This window comes from Lampetra fluviatilis, chromosome 7 (genome assembly GCF_964198595.1).
Source record: "Lampetra fluviatilis chromosome 7, kcLamFluv1.1, whole genome shotgun sequence".
In the NCBI taxonomy this organism is placed as follows: domain Eukaryota; kingdom Metazoa; phylum Chordata; class Hyperoartia; order Petromyzontiformes; family Petromyzontidae; genus Lampetra; species Lampetra fluviatilis.
This window is the reverse complement of record NC_136281.1, coordinates 2187518-2208132: the sequence shown is the minus strand read 5'-3', so window position 1 is coordinate 2208132 and position 20615 is coordinate 2187518. Positions and strand designations below refer to the sequence as shown.

The window sequence follows — 20615 nt, the reverse complement described above, 5'->3', positions numbered from 1 at the left end:
AGTGTGAGTGTGGTGGTGAGTGTGGGTTGGTGGTGAGTGTGGGGTGGTGGTGAGTGTGGGATGGTGGTGAGTGTGAGTTGGTGGTGAGTGTGAGTGTGGTGGTGAGTGTGGTTTGATGGTGGTGAGTGTGAGTTTGTGGTGAGTGTGAGTTGGTGGTGAGTGTGAGTTGGTGGTGAGCTGACACGGGAACTCCACCGCGAGCCGTTGCTATGGCGATGGCTTCTGCGGCGCGAGGAGACGCGCTCTCATTGGTCGCCGGTCACGTGGCGCGGTCCCCGGCTGCCCGGAAGTGAACGCGCTGGACGCGAAGCACACGAGGTCAAGGGAGGCGATGGCCGCGGCACCGGGGCGCGGGGTCACGGCCTCCGTGATTTTCCTGCACGGCTCAGGTACCACGCCGTGCGGCACTGCGGCCTCCACGTCAAGCCCCTGGTGTTGTGCTTCAGCGGTCTCCCCATGATGCCCCTGGTGTTGTGTTTCAACAGTCTCGTCGTGATGTCCCTGGTGTTGTGTTTCCCCAATCTCCCCATGATGCCCCTGGTGTTGTGTTTCCCCAGTCTCCCCATGATGTCCCTGGTGGTGTGTTTCCCCGGTCTCCCCATGATGCCCCTGGTGTTGTGTTTCCCCAGTCTCCCCATGATGTCCCTGGTGTTGTGTTTCAGCGGTCTCCCCATGATGCCCCTGGTGTTGTGTTTCCCCAGTCTCCCCATGATGTCCCTGGTGTTGTGTTTCAGTGGTCTCCCCATGATGCCCCTGGTGTTGTGTTTCCCCAGTCTCCCCATGATGTCCCTGGTGTTGTGTTTCAGCGGTCTCCCCATGATGCCCCTGATGTTGTGTTTCCCCGGTCTCCCCATGATGTCCCTGGTGTTGTGTTTCAGTGGTCTCCCCGTGATGTCCCCTGGTGTTGTGTTTCCCCGGTCTCCCCGTGATGTCCCTGGTGTTGTGTTTCAGTGGTCTCCCCGTGATGTCCCCTGGTGTTGTGTTTCCCCGGTCTCCCCGTGATGTCCCTGGTGTTGTGTTTCAGTGGTCTCCCCGTGATGTCCCCTGGTGTTGTGTTTCCCCGGTCTCCCCGTGATGTCCCTGGTGTTGTGTTTCCCCGGTCTCCCCGTGATGTCCCTGGTGTTGTGTTTCAGTGGTCTCCCCGTGATGTCCCCTGGTGTTGTGTTTCCCCGGTCTCCCCGTGATGTCCCTGGTGTTGTGTTTCCCCGGTCTCCCCGTGATGTCCCTGGTGTTGTGTTTCCCCGGTCTCCCCGTGATGTCCCTGGTGTTGTGTTTCAGTGGTCTCCCCGTGATGTCCCCTGGTGTTGTGTTTCCCCGGTCTCCCCGTGATGCCCCTGGTGTTGTGTTTCCCCGGTCTCCCCGTGATGTCCCTGGTGTTGTGTTTCCCCGGTCTCCCCGTGATGTCCCTGGTGTTGTGTTTCAGTGGTCTCCCCGTGATGTCCCCTGGTGTTGTGTTTCCCCGGTCTCCCCGTGATGTCCCTGGTGTTGTGTTTCAGCGGTCTCCCCGTGATGTCCCTGGTGTTGTGTTTCCCCGGTCTCCCCGTGATGTCCCTGGTGTTGTGTTTCCCCGGTCTCCCCGTGATGTCCCTGGTGTTGTGTTTCCCCGGTCTCCCCGTGATGTCCCCTGGTGTTGTGTTTCCCCGGTCTCCCCATGATGCCCCTGGTGTTGTGTTTCCCCGGTCTCCCCGTGATGTCCCTGGTGTTGTGTTTCCCCGGTCTCCCCGTGATGTCCCCTGGTGTTGTGTTTCCCCGGTCTCCCCGTGATGTCCCTGGTGTTGTGTTTCAGCGGTCTCCCCATGATGCCCCTGGTGTTGTGTTTCCCCGGTCTCCCCATGATGCCCCTGGTGTTGTGTTTCCCCGGTCTCCCCGTGATGTCCCTGGTGTTGTGTTTCCCCGGTCTCTCCGTGATGCCCCTGGTGTTGTGTTTCAGCGGTCTCTCCGTGATGTCCCTGGTGTTGTGTTTCCCCGGTCTCCCCGTGATGTCCCTGGTGTTGTGTTTCCCCGGTCTCTCCGTGATGTCCCTGGTGTTGTGTTTCAGTGGTCTCCCCGTGATGTCCCCTGGTGTTGTGTTTCCCCGGTCTCTCCGTGATGCCCCTGGTGTTGTGTTTCAGCGGTCTCTCCGTGATGTCCCTGGTGTTGTGTTTCCCCGGTCTCTCCATGATGTCCTCTGGTGTTGTGTTTTCCCGGTCTCTCCGTGATGTCCCCTGGTGTTGTGTTTCAGCGGTCTCCCCGTGATGTCCCCTGGTGTTGTGTTTCCCCGGTCTCTCCGTAATGTCCCCTGGTGTTGTGTTTCCCCGGTCTCTCCGTGATACCCCTGGTGTTGTGTTTCAGCGGTCTCTCCGTGATGCCCCTTGTTTTGTGTTTCAGCGGTCTCCCCGTGATGTCCCTGGTGTTGTGTTTCCCCGGTCTCTCCGTGATGCCCCTGGTGTTGTGTTTCAGCGGTCTCCCCGTGATACCCCTGGTGTTGTGTTTCCCCGGTCTCTCCGTGATGCCCCTGGTGTTGTGTTTCAGCGGTCTCCCCGTGATGTCCCTGGTGTTATGTTTCCCCGGTCTCCCCGTGATGTCCCTGGTGTTGTGTTTCCCCGGTCTCTCCGTGATGCCCCTGGTGTTGTGTTTCCCCGGTCTCCCCGTGATGTCCCTGGTGTTGTGTTTCCCCGGTCTCCCCGTGATGTCCCCTGGTGTTGTGCTTCCCCGGTCTCCCCGTGATGCCCCTGGTGTTGTGCTTCCCCGGTCTCCCCGTGATGTCCCTGGTGTTGTGTTTCAGCGGTCTCCCCGTGATGTCCCTGGTGTTGTGTTTCCCCGGTCTCTCCGTGATGCCCCTGGTGTTGTGTTTCCTCGGTCTCCCCGTGATGTCCCTGGTGTTGTGTTTCCCCGGTCTCCCCGTGATGTCCCTGGTGTTGTGTTTCCCCGGTCTCCCCGTGATGTCCCCTGGTGTTGTGTTTCCCCGGTCTCCCCGTGATGTCCCTGGTGTTGTGTTTCCCCGGTCTCTCCGTGATGTCCCCTGGTGTTGTGTTTCCCCGGTCTCTCCGTGATGTCCCCTGGTGTTGTGTTTCCCCGGTCTCCCCGTGATGCCCCTGGTGTTGTGTTTCCCCGGTCTCTCCGTGATGCCCCTGGTGTTGTGTTTCCCCCGTCTCCCCGTGATGTCCCTGGTGTTGTGTTTCCCCGGTCTCCCCGTTATGTCCCCTGGTGTTGTGTTTCCCCGGTCTCCCCGTGATGTCCCCTGGTGTTGTGTTTCAGCGGTCTCCCCGTGATGTCCCTGGTGTTGTGTTTCCCCGGTCTCTCCGTGATGCCCCTGGTGTTGTGTTTCCCCGGTCTCTCCGTCAAGCCCCTGGTGTTGTGTTTCCCCCGTCTCCCCGTGATGTCCCTGGTGTTGTGTTTCCCCGGTCTCCCCGTTATGTCCCCTGGTGTTGTGTTTCCCCGGTCTCCCCGTGATGTCCCCTGGTGTTGTGTTTCAGCGGTCTCCCCGTGATGTCCCTGGTGTTGTGTTTCCCCGGTCTCTCCGTGATGCCCCTGGTGTTGTGTTTCCCCGGTCTCTCCGTCAAGCCCCTGGTGTTGTGTTTCCCCGGTCTCCCCGTGATGTCCCTGGTGTTGTGTTTCAGCGGTCTCCCCGTGATGTCCCTGGTGTTGTGTTTCAGCGGTCTCGTCGTCTTGCCCTGGTTGGCGCACGCTACGTCTCTTAAGCAGCAACTAAGCGCCAAGGGCAAAGCCGCGTTCCGCTCGCGAATCGCGATGTTCACACGGCGGCCTGAAGTGTCGGAGGCCAATGCTGCATTCTTAATCATTCGCAAGGATCACCCATCACCCGTCTTGTGTGTGTGTGACTCTGGCTGGGTAAAGCTCAAAATATGCGGTCGCGTGGTGGGGGGGACTTTTTACAAATGCGATGCTCACACTCGCGTGTATGATGGGTTTTTCTCGTGATGGGCACAATAATTAGTTTCGATCGGAAGTTAAAACCATTCGGGAGTTTCAGAGCATTAACCACAACGGATACCCTACACATTTCAACGCGGTAAAGTTAAAGCAAAATGTGCTTTTGCCATAGCTCCGTTACATTAACACCCCCATTTCGCGGTGAGGTCACCCTCCACTTAGTTTTGTTTCTTAACGTCCCCTGTGGACGTCACCCGAGGGTTACCACCTATACCCTTTGGTTCTTTCGGTAAAGTCACGTTGGTGAAAATAATAATAAAATAAAATAAAAAAGTGAAAACAACTCAATTAAATCACGACGTTTCGGGCGCAACACAAGCATCCTTCATCAGGTGGGGGACCACCACAGCGAAAACAGTTGCTGATGTATGCTAAAGAGATGGCTTTGGCATACCTATGGATGGATCCTTGCAGTCACGAAAACTTCAAATCTAGGGTTACCACCTGTTAGGACAGTAGTCCGGGAATTGCCATCTGTTATCGTGGCAGGAATCGATTTGTATCGAGATCTGGTACCGGTTTATTTGTTGAGCTTCGTTAACAGTAAACTGCAGAGATTTAAATTGACCTCGGCTGACTGAGAACTATGTCCGGGTTTGGTCCGTGGAAAAGGTCGCAACCTTCGTTTACCCCAAGGTTTCCACCACGTGAATGTGTAATAGTGCAAGAGAACACGATCTCTGATTGCCTTGTGAGTGAGCATGACCAGATTCGGGGATTCATGCTTATGTGCCCTGAGCCAATGCAATCTGTGTGTGAAGTTGAAATGCAGTGTTAAATGTAGGTGTTTTTTTATGAAATTGAGCCATCCTGGTTTATAACTCACAAGTACATAGTTTTCATCTTGGCAGCAACGCAGGCCGCACGGTGTTGTGTGGCTGCATCCTCTGTAAGCACCAGCAACGTTGAACCAGTTTCCCATTTAAGTGAACGGTTGTAGGACTTTGATCTTTTGGCCAAAATAAGATATCGTTGCAAATAATGAGTTCAGTGTGTAGAATCTTGGCAAATGGGAGAGACATGAACATAGAGGGTTTTGTAATCCCAACATCCAAACGAACATGGGGATATATCCCTGTGCCTGTCTTGCTGTATGCCACCACACAACCTAACCACTCTGTCTGCAACATCCTACCTGACACCGCTGCCTAAAGAGTCATAACCGACCAATTCTCTGAATTGTTTTATTAATCATTTTTTCACCTTAGCCCTGGGCTCGATGAAAGCTCCTGAAGTTGCCCCCTCATGAAACTTTGACCTGTGAAGTCAAATAAAACGTTACTACAGTATTGTGAAATAATTGATGGATTAGTTTATAATGGTAGGAACCCACTGGTTCCACCAGCCCACAGGGGATTATTCTGTCCGTCCGTCGTGCAGGGAGGGGCTGGGAGGGGAGGGTGGGGAGGGGCTGGGTGGGGAGGGTGGGGCTGGGTGGGGAGGGGATGGGCTGGGTGGGGAGGGGATGGGTGGGGAGAGGCTGGGTGGGAGGGGTGGGGCTGGGTGGGGAGGGGCTGGTCACCCCGTGGTGCCCTTATAAAACTCAACGTTTAACCTACTCACGCCGGCTTGTGCCCGCCCTCACAGTCGGCCATATTTGCAGAATACACCACGCCGCCGTTGACCCTGGCCATTGACCGAGCAACCCAACGTTCCTACCAGCTCCCTCCGCAGGAGGAATGTGTTAATCATTAGAAAAGTATAATGATCGCGATGAGGAAGGAAGACTGATTCAGACGGGGAGACTGTGCGGTTGACGGTGTGTGTGGTGTGTGCGGTTGACGGTGTGTATGGTGTGACATTAGGTGACACGGGTCAGGGACTTCAGGCATGGGTGAAGAGCCTCCTCCAGAAGGAGCTGGCTTCTCCACACATCCGTGTCTCTTACCCCACTGCCCCTTTCCAGTAAGTTTAAACGTTTCTCATTGCCATCGCTGATGCCTTTGCAACAGTGTGGTCATTCTTTTGTATTTACAGTTTAGTGTTTTAATGCTTGATATGTATACACCCATGCATTCACTTTACAAATGAATGACACAGTGTAGTTCAATATGCTCATTTCGAGGTGCCAATGTGAAAGGCATTCTCAGCAAGAGTGTGCGATGTGAATTTTGTAAAGTCAGGCGATAGAGTATAAACTTGCACCGCCTGTGAAACAGAACACACAGCACGCGCCATCAGTGTTCTACCTGGAACCTGCCACCGGCACGCTTTAATAAGCTTCTTGCAGAGTTGTCCACTTTTACAAACGGTGTTCATGTTGGAGGAGTATGTCTTGTGGAGCTGAAGGTATTTAAACGTGTTCCCAAAGGGTGTTCCCTCAAGATCCTTTGGCCCCCTGCTCATCCAATGTCACGTTGCCCTCAGTGCAGTTTCTGTTTGGCAGTTATGAAGCATAAACTTTAGCAGAATTTTACGAACACCTTGTAAAACTAGATGAATCCACCTTTTGTAATGCACATACCCTTAGTGCACATGCCATGGCACGTTTGGTAAGTGTGGTGTTTGTTTTTTTGTGGCCCCCAGACCCTACACAGCCAATAACGGGGAGAAGAGACACGTGTGGTACGACCGCTATAAGATCTCATGGGATGTGCCTGAACACCAGGACTCGATTGATGCTGCCTGCCGCTCTCTGGACCAGGTCATTGAGAAGGAGGTTCAGTCCGGTATTTCCAAGAACAGGATCGTCATAGGTAACGGCTGAAGATCATCTTTGCATTTCGATTTAAAGCTTTCGTGACTGCAGGGATTCATCTTCTTGGTTCTTTCGGTAAAGTCACATAGAAGGGAAACAATACAATAATAAAAATAAAACGTAATAAAATACAATTCTCACGACGTTTCGGCCACAACGCAAGCAGCCGTCCTCAGGTGAAGAACAGGTCTGTCGGAAAGACAGCGTTGTGGCCGAAACGTCGTGAGAATTGTATTTTATTATGTTTTAATTTTATTATTTCCCTTCTACGTGACTTTACCGAAAGAACCAAGAAGATCATCTTTGCATTTGCATCTTTCTTTAAGTGGATTATGTTAATTGCAGTTTCATGAACCATCAGTTCTACCCATGTGATGTGCCAATAACATTTGATGATTTTACTTTTAATTCAAATTAATGTATTTTATAATAACTTGATTGATAGCATTCTTACTCAGTAGCTTTGAATGGGTAACTATGCATGTGCCAATTAAAAAACTGCTCACTCGGAAACATTAAAAAAATGTAATTCTCATCATACTCCATGGTGCAAAGTGCAGTCTCCAAGTCGTATCCACTCTCTCTCTCTCTCTGGCCTTCCTGTTGATGTGCTATAAAGATGGACAATTGTCCAAATCGTTACCTATTTTAAACTTAAGGCATTGCTATTGCCAAATGTGTTGAATGTTACATTGTATTTGGTCTAGGTGGCTTCTCAATGGGAGGCGCAATGGCCATGCTGCTGGCCTACAGGTGCCACCGTGACGTGGCAGGCGTGTTCGCTCTGTCCAGCTTCCTCAACAAAGGATCGTCAGTGTACACAGTAAGCAAGACGTGCCAATGGGCAGGTAGGGGGTGTCAGAGGGAACAGCTAGATGGCAATAGGTAAGGGTAGAGGGCTGCTGATTGGGGATAACACGTGGTCTGTAGGAGTTAGGGGATTGCATAGAGCGGTTGGCAGGTATGCGGTTGCACCTATGGGTTAGTTGGTAGAGGGTTGCAGGTAGGCACACGACAAACTTCCACTTGGCCACTTCATTGCTGCTGCTGCTGCTGTCATTCAGGATTTACATTTTTCAGGTACGCTCTGGAAATAGATCTCTAATTGATGCGACGTTTTGCCTCGACGTGTTTTTCCTGCCACAAAGTTCTTGGCTGCTGGCCACAGCCACAGGAGATGCAGAGAAGGGAGTTGTGGATTGGTGAAACGGTCCTCGTCAAAACGCGCTCAAATAAGTCGAGTCAGATTTTAGCGAGCAAATAGCATGCAGGAAGGGCAGTAATTGGCAAGCAAGCAGCTGCCCTGTGTGTTAAACTCACACTGGCAGCTACAATCTGGAGACCCCGTTGGCTTCCCTTACAGCACCGAACCCCTCTTGGCGACTGCTCACGACGGGTTTATTCTCATTTCATTACATGTCCGAGGTACATTTAGTGTCCAGTTTGCAAGACCTGTAGGTCATTTCATACAGGTCGTTTACAATCCCCTAGAGCTCTATCGGTGCATTCATCTATTCATTGTTCCAAGAATGGCATCTAAGTAGCCAGTGTAATCAGCTCTATAATTTGGTTAGACGAGAGAGACGTGCCAAGTCACAAGTCACAAGTGAAGCGCAGAGCTTCCTGCAGGGCAGCATGCGATGTGTAAGAGTGGAGCACGTGTCTCCCTGCTCTGTCTGCAATCTCCATGCTTGAGAGCAGCGCAAACTGCTGATTTCCAGGCACGTTTAGCACCCGCCATCCCCTCCTCCATCCCTGCCATCTTGGGTTAGTCTTGCATTTTTATAATGTACTTTAATTATGCCTACAGGTAGACTGTGTTAACTTAGAATAATTAAAGTAAGCAGCAAACTCACATGCTGTTTGTCAGGTAATGTATTTTAATATGCCGCACGCTTGGCAGTAATTGCACTTCAAACATCGTTGGCCTCATTTTCTCTCCAGTATGTAATTACCGTGTACTGCTCAATGCAGAGGGTACTCCAGATAAATATATGGGAAATGAATACAACGACCTCGCTTTACTGCCTCACCACCAGTGTAAGCGTCTGCAGAGACCATGGGCACACGAGCGCAGCGCAAACGGCGCCAGTCTCGCCGCTGATTTGACAAACAGCGGTCAAGGTTGGTAAGAGATTGCTGACGCACTGAGCTCTATCAGAAATCCTCGCCCTGCATGGTCGCGGCAAGCTGCCTCAGCCCATTTTACAGAGCACTACATTTTGTGTCGAGGCAAGCTCAAGATGTGCCAGGTAGCAGTAGATTTTAAAAGCACGTAGTTTTCCCATCTTCCTTGTCATTTTGACACACTCGTCAAATTGATGTTTTCATTTATAAAAATGGGGCACCAACGGATGCAGCTCGCATGTTCTCTCCATGCACGCATTGATGGCTTTGCCGTGCAACTGCCCCACAGCTGGTTATTATTGCCCAGTCCACGACCCTGGGATGATATGCGGCGTCTGAATTTGGCGCATGGTGGGTGCTACTGCTGCCGTGTGAGCAGGCTCTTCGGGAGGCGCAGGGGGAGACGTTTCCCGAGCTGCTGCAGTGCCACGGGCGCAGGGATGAGCTGGTGCCGCACGCCTGGGGCCAGGGCACCGCCCAAGAGCTGCGGGCCCTGGGTGTGAAAGTGCAGCAGCACGACTTCCCCCGGCTGACGCACGACATGAGTGCGGTCGAGTTGGCGCTGGTGCAGGACTGGATTGTGGCCAAGCTGCCACCGACGACGGACGGCTGAGCTGGGACACGTGTGCCCTACAGCGGCAAGAGCACCGTGGGACGGGCGTCTCTGCATGAGCGTGGGCGATCGCACACCTCGTGTGCAGACACACCCCATGTGCACACCCACGTGTAGGTGCCCGGAGTTCAAACACAGACGTGCAAAGATTTAACGAATATATAAACGCTACGGTGATATTGTGCCTCGTAATTTCTGGTGAGACTAATATTAATTCGAATTACACGAAATCACGGGGATATTGGTGAGCTCTGAATGTTTCGCTTTTATGCGCATGATTTCAATAACTTCTATAAGAAACACTGCAAAATAGGTACAGTGAGGCTTTATAACTTTAATCTTAATTTTTACAACATTCACGTTAATTGCTCCATGTACTGCAATTTCATTTATAAATCTCTTCAGGTCACTTCACTGATTTTCGAGAATTTTTATTTTGGTGCAACCAAATATCGGCGCGTTCACGTTCAATGACGTCGTGGCAAAGTGCCAGGTGCTCATTCGCCCTCAGAGTGAAACCCCCTCTCTCTGGAGCCTGCTGCAATCATGCGGCTGTCCTCATGGATGTTTGTGCTGGCCGGGTGCCCCACGTGTGTGCGCGCGTGTGGGGAGCGGTGGCGCAGCGGTTAGCGCGCCGAGCTACGAACCCGGCGACCTGAGTTCGATTCCCGCTCACGGCCAACACTGGTGACGAATATCTGAATCGGTCCTGGGTCTCCCCTAGGTCGACTCAGCCACAAATGAGTACCTGGTGCGGTGTGTAAAAACGTCGCCACCGGGGAGACAAAAGCAGCCGGGCATGGTGCTTGCCACCCACTCTCTCGTGTGCAGTGCCCACCTTCATAGGTGCTCGCTTACAGCACTTGCCCCAACAGTCTGTGAAGGCTACACGGGGGATGTGTGTGCTGTGTGCACGTCACAGCCGATGGACTGAGCGAGACATGGCCTTCCGTGGGCAGCCATGCTGCCACGTGGCCTCAAGGGTTTTGTTGTCCAAGCCACCGTGCACCATGACACGCGACCACAATGACCTGGCAATCCGTGGCGACCGCTGAAGCGGGTACGGCCGTGGGATGCGCTCGCAATTGGATGGGGTATGTAAATGCCGAGCCTGTTGCCTGCCGTGTGTGCGGCCTCTCCGCCATGAGCCCCACTCCCACGTGAACGCCTCATTCGTTCCCTGATCCATCGCAGCTGTTGGCACCACTTTATATGTCCTCCCCTTGTGTGCCCTTTGCTGATATGCATGTTATTTTGTAATTTTTTATTAGTTTATATTGTCCTCTATGCCTTGATGTCTTTTGAGTTGTGGTTTTTTTAAGTAAATTGGCCTTGTAATATTTGCGTACACGTTCATTTGAGCTTTTTTGCAGGTTTAAGAAAAACATTCAATACACGCGATAATAAAATATACACTATTAATAACTATTCCAGAAATTGATCTTAAAGCAGGCACTTATTAGGCTGAGAGAAATTTTATAGGGCTTATATTACCGTTCTATATTAAACTTAAATCTGTCATTTATTTGCATGTTAACCGACCACTCCCCACCACCTGTTTTTTTTTATGTGTCTTGTGTAGTATATCTGAACTTAATGGCTTGTGTAGTCTAACTGAATTAAACTTGTAAAATATTTTTTTCTTTAATAAGGAAAAGTAACATACCAATGCCCCATAAAGAAAAATAACTTTTTAAATTAATGTGCATTACAAGCAATGACTTATGGATCAGAAGCATAAACATTGACAACATTTTACTATCTGAAAAGTGTTCAAAGGAGAGATGCATGTTTGGTCTGTGAGAGCAACACATGGATCAGATAACTTACAAAAGTTAGACGCATCATATTGAGCATTCAGAGAAAGCTTGAGCAGGACATATCGCTACAGGGAAGATGATGGCCGGTGTTTGTATGTTTAACTTATTATGCACCGTACGGAGCCAACCATGCTAATCGGAGATGCGGGGGAAGGACAAACTAAACGTCGTCCGTTTGAGACTGACGATGTAGTGGTGGCCAACTGAGGGAATGGCGCCTGGAAGGACATTCAGCGGGGAGATTGAGCAATGAAATTGGCTCAGTGCGGGAGCAAGTTGGAGTTGTATCACGAAACCACGAGGTGTGCCAGCATGAGGAGACCTTCACCACTGGGTGAAGGCTAATGTTGATTTAAATGTCAAGATTTCAAAGCGGAACATTGTCATGTAAAGCTCGGAGACGCAACCTGAGAGCAGCAACATCACAGGTCAAGCAGAGTGAGAGAGAAGAAGCTTAGCGTATGATCAGCATTCACCCTCGAACACCAACCCAAGGGATCCCTCCTGGCACAAACCCCTTTGCTACTCCCGAGTGCTCGACAACAGCAGCTGGAGCCAAGAAGCCATGGCCGTCCCCTGGCCTCCTCCACCCACCAGCAGCCATTCTCGCGTCGAAAGCCTTGTGGGCAGGGTCAACCAAAGCGACGCCAGGCGCGTCACCAAGTGCTGCCTTTGGTGCTCCCGTATGAAAGGCGGCCAAGCCTCGTCTTTAATGTCCTGGAGCAGTGTCTGGTGAGACGCTCATCCCGTCACGGTACTCCAAGAATCCCAAATTGTGTAAGTAAAAGTCAGTTTTATATAGCTCCATCGCTTTACAACATTTTTATTTTTTATTTAACTTTTATGAATTTTAATGTTATTTTTTTACCTACGTGACTTTACCGAAAAAACCTAAGAGTATGAATCCTTGCAGTCACGAAAGCTTCAAATCTAGAATTACAACATAATCCCAGTAAAAAAAAACCCTTAACATTGAAACTAACAGGCAAACAACCCTACACAGACGGGATATAGAGATGTCAGAATTCAAGTCTGCGTATCTATGTCCCGCTGCTCACATAGCAGCAACAGCACCACCAACACTCTGGCTGAGCATGCCGCTTACACTCATCAATGTGGGAAGCAATTTTTTGTTCAACGATAAGTGGAGCAATGGGAGAGCGTGTTTCTCTGGGCAGGCTTTGGTGAAGGTCCAGTCGATTTTCCCAGGCTCGGCAAATAAATGAAGCCTGTTAAGTTCTGTGAAGTGACCCAAGCACAGGGTATTCTTATTCTACAGGAGCTCTTTCCAAGTATTATGAGCACGTAGCCTGTTATGTACTGCTTTAGTGTTTTTATTGAAAATGACGGGCATTTCTGAAAAATAATGTGTGTATGAAGGCTGGTTTTCGTTATAATATTCAAGCTTTAAACAATTCACAGGGGCTTTGTTTTTCTAATAGATCATAAACACTTCCAAAAAGTCTCCTTACATTTATCAAACGCGACAGGTCCTGCAGGAAGCATGGCGGTAGAGGTGGGGGAGGGTTATGTGAAGCCGTTTGAAGTTATGAAGTGCTGTTTATAAAAAGAGAGACCGGTGCCCAGCACGTGGATTCAGACCTGAAGTTGGGACTGCGGAATATCGGCAAGGTTGTTTCTCTGAGAGTGTCTTCCTACTGGTCTTACATTGTAATCTACTGAATTGAAATGTGTAAGCAGAAATCCTCAGCCATGATCTTTCAACTCACGAATGACGGCCTCCCAAAGATCTCGCCATCCTTCGCAACAATCCGTCTCGCTGCTGCCCGCAAGCTGATCTCATCACTCCAACTGTGCGGTCCACAGCCTCTTGGGCGTGTGTTCCTTCCTTTGACCGTCATTCTCTTCTAGCAATGTGTCCTGGCGAAACTCACTTTTCCTAGCAGTCGATATATCTCGAACTTGCGTTTGATCTCCGATGCATGCGTGTCTCTCTTCCCATCTCAGTGCAATTCCAATCATGCATCTCTCCATGCTTTTGTTCCATTGTTTTTGTTAACGTCCATGTTTGTGACGCATACGCCATAGCAGGCAATGTGCACTGGTTTAAACGTGTTCAACTTTTTGGCACATTTGTATGTTGTTTTGCATCAAGATAATTTTTAAAAATGCACTCCGTCCTGCGCTTGCCTGCCTGTCCATTATGTGGATCCAATTCCATCTTCGATAACTGCCCTGGGAGTTCGTATCTCGATGTATTTTTCCGTTGTGTCCCTCCAACAGGTATCTTTATTTTTCCAACTTTTCAGCCTTACCTTTTATAAGTTTCTTCAGTCGTTTCCTGTGAACAATTAGTTACGATGATCATATACATCTAAAATACGATATGGTTATTTTCTATATATTGCCTTTATTTCTGGAAAAAAAATGTTGGGAAATGTATAAAGTTCTATGAATCACGTAAAAAATATAACTCTACCTATACAAGCTGCACTAAATTTCAAGACGTTTTGGAAAAGGGTCCTCGTGGGAATGTTTTACCCAATTCTGCGGGGTATGTGTGCACATGAAGTAAATCGAATAAAACCATACATTTGATTAAATAACTGCATATACCTCAAACACATTCTCAAAAAAACATCAGCTTGTTTGGAATGCTTCAAATGCTGCCAATTGTCTCGTGTGCCTTAAACATGTTTATGCGATCCACCAACGGGCATGCGTTGCCATAGCTGGGATATGGTCGCTTGTTAAAAGATAACCCGAATCGAGCTTAGCATTGAACGTTTCGGCATTGCATTGTTTCTGAACAAAACTCACGTGTACGTTTGGTGTATAACTTCGAGTGAATACAACACACAGACGGGATCAGCTTTCTGAGTTGCAAGTCAATATTGAAGCGGATAGATTTGGCCAAGCAAAACAGCGCGCTGCCTTTCTCCACGTTTGTGCCGTCCCTTATAACGGCCTCTGAGTGTTGTTGTGATTTGTTTTCTCCATGCAGGAGCTGGAGGGAAACAGCCACGGGGCAGATTGTGTGACGGCCCAGACGCAGTGCACGCGGCACAGGAAGCGCCTGGCGGCAACCATTATCTACATCGGCGCTGCCAGCGGCAGCCAGGGCCTCCCTAAAATAGCCGCTTTGTTCCACAAACCGAAAGTGTAAACAGCATCTATTCTCTCAAATGCTTATTTGTTGAGTCAAGATTGCGTGGGTGTGAACGCTCAATGTTGTCGTGCAGTAAACCTGTTGACTACTCCTCGAACAGAAACACTATTATTGAGTAGACCGGAGTGTGCGGATTGTGGTGTTTAGCACGGTGTCTATACCGGTGTTCATCTTCTTGGTTCTTTCGGTAAAGTCACGTAGAAGGGAAATAATAAAATAATAAAAAATAAAACAATAAAATAATTCTCACGACGTTTCGGTCACAACGCAAGCAGCCGTCCTCAGGTGAAGACCAGGTCTGTCGGGGAGACAGCGTCTGAAAGCTTTAAATCGAAAAATATACCGGTGTTCTTCACGAATTTCTAGAGGGGGGCCCACTTTCGCCGATAAGACATCACCCGTGTGAGGACCGCCACATTTAAACGCCGGTGGCCCCTGGCGGTGGCCTTGCAATGAAGAACACTGGTGTACACTGGCCTCCCGCACCTCCGAGTCCCGCACATTTGTATATGTACGGTGTGAAGAAAGTTCAACAAACATACCTACTAATTTGCAGCCTCCAACTGCGAACACGGATAGCTGGCGGTGGCGAGTGTGAGGCATTGCGGTTGCATCTCTCTGTCTCTGCCGTCAAACGCTCTTGCTGCCACTGATACCTAGACCTCAATACGACTCAAACGCTTGCGTCAACATCCATACCCCTCGGTGTTTCCCTGCTCATTCCAGCGGCTTCCGACAAATCCCTGATGGTGCATATCTGGGCTACCTTAGATTGAAAATTATTAATGGGTTTGCAACATTTTAAAATGGAAATGGGGTGTTGTAAACAGAAAATCAATAATGATGCATTATCGTTTACATCTTGTTGGCCAATAATTCTCTCCACGTGTCATTAAAATATATAATGCAGACATGCTGGAAATATAGATATAGAAAATGTTTAATTCCTGCAAAATTTTTACATTTCGTGAAATTGTTTTTTTTGTAAAACAGCGTCAGTAATGCATGCGTCTTTTCAAAAGACAAAGATCCCCCGTATAGCCTGAACATACTTTTGGGACAAGTGCTGTTAACGAGCACCTATAAAAGCCGGCACGGTACACGGGGGGGGGGGGTGGCCAGCTCCACGCCTGACCGCCTTGAACTCCCCAGTGGCGATGTTACACACTGCACCAGGCACTGATTTGTGGCTGAGTCGACCTTGGGGAGACCCAGGACTGCTTCAGATAATCGTCCCCGGTGTTGGCCATGAGTGGGAATCAAACTTGGGTCACCAGGTTCGTAGCGCAATGCACGAACCGCTGCACCATCGCTCCCCACTTTCTCCACCCAGCCCCCACCACCACACACAACACCCTTGCTGGCTATCATGAAGGCCAAAATGGCACGGTTTCTTTGTAATACCCTAGATTTTATTTTTTCCTGATTATTCAAGAGAAATTCGCCTTCATTAAATTCAGAACTTGCCACAAGTTCACCGGTGTTAAAAAAAAATTGAGCCAAATCAGCGAAACTAAAGAATGAGCTCCCTGTGCAGTTACAGCGGTTGGCCATGGCTCGGGCACCATGCCCTCTGTGCCACACACTCCCTGCTGCGTGCAGGGCATCAGGTGGTCTCATCTCACTACGGCGCAGGACACAGTGGTGCCCTCTGTGCCACACACTCCCTGCTGCGTGCAGGGCATCAGGTGGTCTCATCTCACTACGGCGCAGGACACAGCGGTGCCCTCTGTTCCAGCCCACGTGCAACGATGCACTGTGTGAGGCCCTCTCAGTGGGTCCCAAGCAGCCACGGCGCTGACTACCTCGTGCTGTGGGGGTGGGGGGGACAGGCCTGGCTGTGCCTGTGAGGCGTAGACTGGGGCTGAACGATGAATCGATATCAAATCTAAATCGCAATTTGAAACAATGCGATTAGCAAACCGCAAAGGCTGCGGTTTTTTGCGATTTCAAAAGTCCTTTTACTTATTAAACTTAACAATTGTTCTATGTTTGATTGTTTTATTTCAATTACAATTTTTAATAAATACATGTTGAAAGCAATTCATATCTATTAAGTTCTCATTCTTGCATTAGTATAGAGCAGTTCATATCTTGATGGTATCATGTGGTAATGCTCCATCACGTGTTTTAAATCGATTACGGTACACTGAATATTGAACTGACGCTTGACTTAAACATTTTAATCGCAAATCAAATCGCAATTGCCGGACAAGCCGTCGGCTGCAGGCTTCAGGACAGGGGGAGACGGACACCCCCAAGGTGCTCGGTCACGCCGACCCTGGACTCGCCTCTCTCCTCTCTCGGCAACAGTGGCACCGCTCGACAAAGGGCATAGAGGGTCAACGTGTTCAACGTTCTGGATTGGCTCTCCCAACACACCGGTGTGCTGAAGCAGTGAATACATTTAGCATTTTTCCCACTTGGTGACGTTATGTAGGGGTGGAGGAGGATTTTACGACACGCATTTTACTTATGCGATCTGACCCCCCCAAAAAAATATATATCATGATTGAAATTATCGCTTCTAAATTACTACGTCCAATAAATAAAGACGCGTTTGTTGTTTTCTTGGTGACATTATTACGAGAAAATGTCCAGGCCCTTGTTGAACCTTCATATCCAAGGTCCTGCAGAAGGGCCTTCGGGCTTCAATTCAAGGTTAGTGAAATCTAAACTACTCCAAGTAAGAAATGAACAGACGATAATATGAAGAATTGTATATCAAAATCAACGTATTATAATCACTGTTAATGTTATACCATATTAGATAACAGATACCTCGTGCTATATAATCGATAGCTCAAATGTTCAGTGTGCAGGACTACTGAAAATTAATTTTTTTAACCGAAATTTACTTTTAAAAATTGTATTATAAATCTTTACAAATATTTTTCCTGACCTTGTCTTCTTCCTTCCTCTGCTTAAGTAACTTGACCTTTCGAAGGGAAACAAAAGTAATATTTTTAAAAACTTTTTTTAAACACGCTTTTATGAAATGTAATAGTAATGGAAAAACTCCACGACTCCAGGAAGTGGCCCTGAAGCTTGCCATAACGTCAGGGACCGTGGTCAATTACAGCCAACGTCAGTTGACCGTAGACAATTAGACCCAAGCCGAAACATAACATATAAAAAAGATTGTTTAAAAATATATATTTTTAATGATAGAATATAGTATTGTCACCAGTATGACATAAGTATACCAAGTTTGCAGTCGATACCACATTGGGAAGTTGGTTAAAATTGAGTTACAAGATTTGAGGATACAACAACAACAGACAGAGTGAGTTAAATGGAAGCGTGTAAAAAAATAACCTCGCTGACTTTCAACGACGCTGCACGTGGAGAGACGTCGCCGTTCATCAGATGTGTCCAGTCGTGCTGCAAGATTCATTTTTTTTAATTCGTTGGAGTAAAAAAAAGAGGGCATCGCAATACTTTACGGTATAAATTAACCGAAGGTTGTCCTACCTGCCTATAAAATCAAAGAAACGTGTAAATATAACAAAATGAGGGGGGCGTACTGAAGGAAAATATGGGTCGTAAATGAAATGTCGGCGCCGTAGTAAATGCGTGGAGCAAATGTGGCTGTCGCAAACCCCGATGGAAATGCATCCCAAAGTTTAAATTAAATGTTTGACTGGCATTTAAACATACATAAACTCGATACTTAATGGGATTGCAGTGTTTCGTGAATGTAATGCGCTAAAAATGGCCTTTAAAAAAAGAAATCCGGACAAACGGAGTAATAAACTCACATTTGTTCCTTTATAGTATTTTTTGATAGATGATGATGATGATGATTCTGCTCGGAAGTCTCACCGAGTCTCATCGATTTTTTCCCACGTGGTTCTTGCCAAGATTTTGCAGCAGGAGGCGATTATTGCGATGTATATTCCAATTTAGTAATTTATATTATACAGAAAAAATATTGATAGTCACTTCATAACGTTTCTTATTTGTGATTACTGTGTAATGAGATGACTTTGCTGTTCATTTGTCTCGCAATGGTTGTGCCGGCGACACGAAGCGAGCACCTTTGGAAGCCTGGATACAAATCTGTCCTTCGTGATTAAACCACGTTCTCGTGTGCGGTGAGTTTGTGCGCACACAAGAAACACTTTAAAATCAGAAGTTCAGGTAGTTCTGTGTTGCCATTTTACAAGGCCGTTTGTTCCCTGACACAATGAGTTGCTCTTATGTAAGAATTCTGGGTGGGTTTTGTTTTCTCCCAAGTGGCGTTGACTTTTGCACCCTTGGGATGGAATCGTTGATAACAAAAAACACATCAGAAATGTATCTAATTATAAATCATTAATTAAATTATGGCTATGAAAAAGCAAAGAGCATTCCATGAAAACCTGTGGGGTTTTTTTTTTGACGTTCTGGCTTTAATGGGTGTGTGTGTTTGACTGCTCTCTGCTCTGCGTGACTCAGCTGTGATGGCATCAGGGCTCCCTCTTGTGGAAGCGCTTGGAGACTGAGCCGCAGTTGTGCCCTCGCTCCATATCCACCAGATTACAGAGTAACAACAACATTATTTTTATTTTTGTTCCTGGGTAGTAAGTGTTATTGTCTAATTGCTTATGCCTCATAAGTACAGAAAGTGGCTATTAGTATTATTCCCCACAAACTTTGCTTTTGTGACCGGGACAAAAAAGCAAAGTTAATAATCCCCTCCAATAATAACACTGTGTTATTAAAAACAATTGTTCCTGGATAGTAAGTGTTATTTCCTAATTGCTTATGCCTCAAAAGTACAGAAAATAGCTATTATTCCCCACAAACTTTGCTTTTGTGACCGGGACAGTGATATTTTGAAATGTTCCTATTTTCAATGAGAAAACGTGGTGTGCATGTGTGTCATTCCTTCACGTAAAGTCCTGGCCACAAAAGCAAAGTTTGTGGGTAATAATAGCCGTTTTATATACTTTTGAGGCATAAGCAATATCAAAATTACACTTACTACCCAGGAACAACAATCGTGTTACATCGTGTTATCCTGCAAGAAATTAGTACAACCAGCAGATGGCAATCTCCTGCCACAAATAAGAAAATAAACAAGGGCAATTTGTATCCATTTAAACCTAAACAAACGGCATCGCTTTACATGGCAAATCAACCCCACCAGCAGCACTGATGCAACACTAACATACACACTGCTTCATCAGTCATACTTGGCAAATTAATGTAAGCCGCGCACGTAACTGGGCCTCGACACGCAGAAACCTGTGGTGCGCCGTCGGTGGATGGCAGCCGCGTGTAAGAGCAGCTTCAGATCTCCTCTGAAGCGAGAGATAGAGCGATGTAAGATCGCACAAGTACCCTGGACCCTGCCTCTATGAATGTCCTCGGGATGTACACTCGAAACTAACAAATCACATCTTCTTGGTTCTTTCGGTAAAGTCACGTAGAAGGAAAATAATAAAATAATAAAAAATAAAATATCATTAAATCAAATTATATAATATAATAATATAATAAAATCATTTCTTTTTATTATTTTCCTATTTTCCTTATACGTGACTTTACCGAAAGAACCAAGAAGATGAATCCCTGCAGTCACGAAAGCTTTAAATCGAAATTCAACATTTCACACTTTAGAAATGAATGGTGCGTCTCATTAGCCACTCACGACCGCCGTATTTCCTCCACCTTGCGAGCAGTGTTCGTTTCTGTTCAGCCTTGGGCCTGATTCGAAACGAGAATCGCTCCGTTCATCACTGCAGTCTCTACACTTGCTGGCGTCTTGCCACGCTATATATATACTGGTCCACGTGTATCTCAATGATCTCAAAGTCTATCTGGTTGATTACATACGAATGCAAATCCTCGTAACTTAATCATGTACAGCGACAATCTGATGTCCTGAGATCACGACATTAGACCAATGCCCTTCCAGCTGCAATGCCCTTCCCACATTCAACAAACATTCCCTCCTAGTGTTTAAAGAACGGACTCTACTCATTAATTTATCAATCTGAATGTTAGGTGCTTATGATAACTACCATCCCATCTCATGGTATGTTATTCACGATTACTATATTTTCTGTATTTATACTTTATAACGTTGAAGTTGATGCACAATATAAAATAATAGTTTTTTGCCCGTCCAAGGACGGGTGTATATTGCAGTAAATCTGAAATATTCAAGAGAAAAATTGTTCAGCTCGTGATTATTAATGAGGTTGCCCCATGTGGAGTGACGTCAGCCGCTAATGGTTATTGGGGAGGGGTGCGGCATGTGGAGTGACGTCATCCGCTCATGATTATTCATGAGGGGAGGGGTGC

General features: G+C 47.7%; 1 protein-coding gene across 2 annotated transcripts; it reads left to right on the top strand.

The window, feature by feature from the left end:
• Nucleotides 1–234: 234 nt before the first annotated feature.
• Nucleotides 235–10959, top strand: LYPLAL1 (lysophospholipase like 1). Of its 2 annotated transcripts, XM_078858147.1 has the most exons (5): nucleotides 264–389; nucleotides 5739–5838; nucleotides 6460–6629; nucleotides 7339–7454; nucleotides 9138–10958. In XM_078858147.1, the coding sequence occupies exons 1-5, from the start codon at nucleotides 332–334 to the stop codon at nucleotides 9369–9371; spliced, it is 678 nt and encodes a 225-aa protein (XP_078714273.1). In that variant the 5' UTR covers nucleotides 264–331; the 3' UTR covers nucleotides 9372–10958. The 2 variants fall into 2 exon arrangements, with proteins under 2 accessions (XP_078714272.1, XP_078714273.1); XM_078858146.1 differs by lacking the exon at nucleotides 7339–7454 and having other exon boundaries at nucleotides 235–389; nucleotides 6460–6577; nucleotides 9138–10959.
• Nucleotides 10960–20615: the final 9656 nt, after the last annotated feature.